Raw genomic sequence first — 5000 nt, forward strand, 5'->3', positions numbered from 1 at the left:
CTGGAGCCAATCCCAGCCGTCAATGGGCGAGAGGCAGGGGACACCCTGGACAAGCCGCCAGTCCATCGCAGGGCAACACAGAGACAGACAACCAGCCACACACACACTCACACCTACGGACAATTTAGCGTCACCAATCAGCCTAGGCTGGATGTTTTTGGTGGTGGGAGGAAGCCGGAGAACCCAGAGAGAACCCACGCAGACACGGGGAGAACATGCAAACTCCTCACAGAATGGCCACAAGCCGGAGACTAACCCGCGACCATCTCGCTGTGAGGCAACAGCGCTCACCACTGCGCCACCGAGCCGCCCCCAGATCACCATGTGGACGGTGAAGTTAAATTAAATTACTATTAAATAGCCCACACCTGCACTCCGCCTCTCTCCCAGGGCCCCTCCAGGACTTGGGTTCCAGGTCCAATGCTGCGTCGAGGTGAGGCTGGCTACAGCTAGCCGATAATGCTCCACCTCTTCCACCAGAGAGGCTGAGGATCCGACAGCCAAGGCCCCGCCGAGGTCCACCCAAAGTACTACAGGAAGGATGTTCAGCATGTTAGTGATGAAGAGTAGAGACAGGAAGGATGTTCAGCATGTTAGAGTGATGAAGAGTAGAGACAGGAAGGATGTTCAGCATGTTAGTGATGAAGAGTAGAGACAGGAAGGATGTTCAGCATGTTAGAGTGATGAAGAGTAGAGACAGGAAGGATGTTCAGCATGTTAGTGATGAAGAGTAGAGACAGGAAGGATGTTCAGCATGTTAGAGTGATGAAGAGTAGAGACAGGAAGGATGTTCAGCATGTTAGTGATGAAGAGTAGAGACAGGAAGGATGTTCAGCATGTTAGAGTGATGAAGAGTAGAGACAGGAAAGATGTTCAGCATGTTAGAGTGATGAAGAGTAGAGACAGGAAGGATGTTCAGCATGTTAGTGATGAAGAGTAGAGACAGGAAGGATGTTCAGCATGTTAGAGTGATGAAGAGTAGAGACAGGAAGGATGTTCAGCATGTTAGAGTGATGAAGAGTAGAGACAGGAATGATGTTCAGCATGTTAGAGTGATGAAGAGTAGAGACAGGAAAGATGTTCAGCATGTTAGAGTGATGAAGAGTAGAGACAGGAAGGATGTTCAGCATGTTAGTGATGAAGAGTAGAGACAGGAAGGATGTTCAGCATGTTAGAGTGATGAAGAGTAGAGACAGGAAAGATGTTCAGCATGTTAGAGTGATGAAGAGTAGAGACAGGAAGGATGTTCAGCATGTTAGAGTGATGAAGAGTAGAGAGGAAGGTGTTCACAGAGGCCAGTGGTGTGGAGAAAGATGGAAGAAGTATCCATCCATCCATCCATCCATCCATCCATCCATATTCTTCCGCTTATCCGGGCGGGTCGCGGGGGCAGCAGCCTAAGCAGGGAAACCCAGACTTCCCTCTCCCCGGCCACTTCCTCTAGCTCTTCCGGGGGGATCCCGAGGCGTTCCCAGGTCAGCCGAGAGACATAGTCTCTCCAGCGTGTCCTGGGTCTTCCCCGTGGTCTCCTCCCGGTGGGACGTGCCCTGAACACCTCACCAGGGAGGCGTTGAGGAGGCGTCCTGAATAGATGTCCGAGCCACCTCATCTGGCTCCTCTCAACGCGGAGGAGCAGCGGCTCTACTCCGAGCTCCTCCCGGATGACTGATCTTCTCACCCTATCTCTAAGGGAGAGCCCAGCCCCCCTACGGAGGAAGCTCATTTCGTCCGCGTCACTGCAGACGCTGCACCGATCCGTCTGTCGATCTCTTGCTCCATCCTTCCCTCACTCGTGAACAAGACCCCGAGGTACTTGAACTCCTCCACTTGGGGCAGGATCTCCTCCCCGACCTGGAGGGTGCACTCCACCCTTTTCCGACTGAGAACCATGGCCTCGGATTTAGAGGTGCTGATTCTCATCCCGGCCGCTTCACATGCGGCTGGAACCGATCCAGTGAGAGCTGGAGGGCACGGCCTGATGAAGCCAACAGGATCACGTCGTCTGCAAAAAGCAGCGACCCAATCCTGAGGTCACCAAACCGAACCCCCTCAACGCCCTGGCTGCACCTAGAAATTCTGTCCATAAAGGTTCTGAACAGAATCGGTGACAAAGGGCAGCCCTGACGGAGTCCAACCCGCACTGGAAATAGGTCCGACTTACTGCCAGCAACGCGGACCAAGCTCTGGCACCGGTCATATAGGGAGCGGACACCCCGTATCAGGGGGTCCGACACCCCGTACTCCTGGAGCACCCCCCACAGGACTCCCCGAGGGACACGGTCGAATGCCTTCTCCAAATCCACAAAACACATGTGGACTGGTTGGACGGACTCCCATGCACCCTCAAGGACCCTGCCGAGGGTGTAGAGCTGGTCCACAGTTCCACGGCCAGGACGAAAACCACATTGCTCCTCCTGAATCCGAGGTTCGACTATCCGGCGGACCCTCCTCTCCAGTACCCCTGAATAGACCTTACCGGGGAGGCTGAGGAGTGTGATCCCTCTGTAGTTGGAACACACCCTCCGGTCCCCCTTCTTATAAAGAGGGACCACCACCCCGGTCTGCCAATCCAAAGGCACTGCCCCCGATGTCCATGCGATGTTGCAGAGTCGTGTCAACCATGACAGCCCTACAACATCCAGAGCCTTAAGGGACTTTGGGCGGATCTCATCCACCCCTGGGGCCTTGCCACCGAGGAGCTTTTTAACTACCTCGGCAACCTCTGCCCCAGAGATAGAGGAGCTCACCCACGAGTCCCCAGGCCCTGCTTCCTCACTGGAAGGCATGTCGGTGGGATTGAGAAGGTCTTTGAAGTAGTCCCTCCACCGATCTACGACGTCTCGAGTCGAGGTCAGCAGCGCACCATCCCCCCATACACAGTGTTGACCGTGCACTGCTTCCCCCTCCTGAGACGCCGGATGGTGGTCCAGAACCTCTTCAAAGCCGTCCGGAAGTTGTTTTCCATGGCCTCACCGAACTCCTCCCATGCCCGGGTTTTTGCCTCAGCAACCGCGGTAGCTGCACTCCGCTTGGACTGTCGGTACCTGTCAGCTGCCTCCGGAGTCCCACAGGCCAAAAGGGCCTGATAGGACTCCTTCTTCAGATTGACGGCATCCCTCACCACCGGAGTCCACCAAGAGGTTCTGGAATTGCTGCCACGACAGGCACCGACCACCTTACGGCCACAGCACCGATCGGCCGCTTCGACAATGGAGGCACGTAACATAGTCCACTCAGACTCAATGTCCCCTGCCTCCCCCGGTACATGGTCGAAGCTCTCCCGGAGGTGGGGGCTAAAACTCCTTCTGACAAGAGATTCTGCCAGACGTTCCCAACAGACCCTCACAATACGTTTGGGCCTGCCAGGTCTGTCCGGCATCCTCCCCCACCGTCAGTGTTGACTCACCACCAGGTGGTGATCGGTTGACAGCTCCGCCCCTCTCTTCGCCCGAGTGTCCAAGACATGCGGCCGCAAGTCCGGTGAGACGACTACAAAGTCGATCATCGAACTGCGGCCTAGGGTGTCCTGGTGCCAAGTGCACATATGGACACCCTTATGCTTGAACATGGTGTTTGTTATGGACAATCTGTGACGAGCACAGAAGTCCAATAACAAAACACCACTCGGATTCCGATCAGGGGGGCCATTCCTCCCAATCACGCCCCTCCAGGTCTCACTGTCATTGCCAAGATGGGCGTTGAAGTCCCCCAACAGAACGAGGGAATCCCCAGAAGGAGCACTCTCCAGTACCCCCTCCAAGGACTCCAAAAAGGGTGGATACTCTGAACTGCTGTTTGGACCATAGGCACAAACAACAGTCAGGATCCGTCCCCCCACCCGAAGGCGGAGGGAAGCTACCCCCTTGTTTATTGGGGTAAACTACAACATACAGGCACTGAGCCGGGGGGCAATAAGTATTGCCACCCAGAGTGGAAGTGAGTCCAACCCCTCTCAAGAAGGGTGGTTCCGGAGTCCTTGCTGTGTGTTGAGGTGATGCCAACTATATCCAGTCGGAACTTCTCAACCTCGCACACCAGCTCAGGCTCCTTCCCCGCCAGACAGGTGACGTTCCACGTCCCTAGAGCTAGTTTCTGGAGCCGAGGGTCAGACCACCAAGGTCCCCGACTTCGGCTGCCGCCCAGCTCACACAGCACCCGACCCCTCTGGTCCCTCCTATGGGTGGTGAGTCCACGGGACGAAGGTCCCACGTTACTTCTTCGGGCTATGCCCGACCGGGCTCCATGGGTGAAGACCCGGCCACCAGGCGCTCGCCATCGTGCCCCACCCCCAGGCCTGGCTCCAGGAGGGGGCCCCCGGACCCGCGTCCGGGCGAGGGAAGCCCAGGACCAATTATTGTATTCATCATGAGGGGTTTTTCGAGCCACCCTTTGTCTGGTCCCTCCCCTAGGACCTGTTTGCCATGGGTGACCCTACCAGGGGCATATAGCCCCCGACAACTGAGCTCCTAGGATCACTGGGACACGCAAACCCCTCCACCACGATAAGTTGGCAGCTCAGGGAGGGGTGGAAGAAGTATTTCAAGGAATTAATGAATGAGGAGAATGAGAGAGAACAAAGGGGAGTAGAGGAACCTGTTGTGGACCAGGAAGCGATGAAGGTTAGCACAAGTGAAGCTAGAAGGGTGATGAAGAGGATGAAGAATGCAGGCATTTGGACCAGAGACATACCTGTGCAGGTGTGGAAGTGTCTAGGAGAGGAAGCTGTAGAGTTTTTAACGGGGTTGTTGAATACAATCCTAGAGGAAGAAGATGCCAGAGGAACGGAGGAGAAGAGTTCTGGTTCCATTTTCAAGAAGAAGGGAGACAAACAGAGTTGTAGAAACTACAGGAGGATAAAGCTGATGAGATACGATGAAGTTATGGGAAAAGGTGTTTGAGGCTAGACTAAGGACAGAAGTGAGTATTTGTGAGCAGCAGTATTGCTTAATGCTGATGAAGAGTACCACAGATGCAATGTTAGCGTTGATGCTAGCAATGGA

At 55.0% G+C, this 5000-nt stretch overlaps 1 protein-coding gene across 1 annotated transcript in view; it reads left to right on the forward strand.

Moving 5' to 3' along the window:
* The first annotated feature begins 4225 nt into the window (after positions 1-4225).
* LOC137911800 (SH3 domain and tetratricopeptide repeat-containing protein 1) overlaps positions 4226-5000 on the forward strand; it is a 24801-nt gene continuing 24026 nt past the window's right edge. Inside the window, exons 1-2 of the mRNA XM_068756182.1 lie at positions 4226-4330; positions 4410-4425. Coding sequence (XP_068612283.1) covers positions 4226-4330; positions 4410-4425 — 121 coding nt within the window. The remainder of the gene's footprint in view (positions 4331-4409; positions 4426-5000) is intronic.

Source organism: Brachionichthys hirsutus, chromosome 23 (assembly GCF_040956055.1).
Source record: "Brachionichthys hirsutus isolate HB-005 chromosome 23, CSIRO-AGI_Bhir_v1, whole genome shotgun sequence".
NCBI classification, from domain to species: domain Eukaryota; kingdom Metazoa; phylum Chordata; class Actinopteri; order Lophiiformes; family Brachionichthyidae; genus Brachionichthys; species Brachionichthys hirsutus.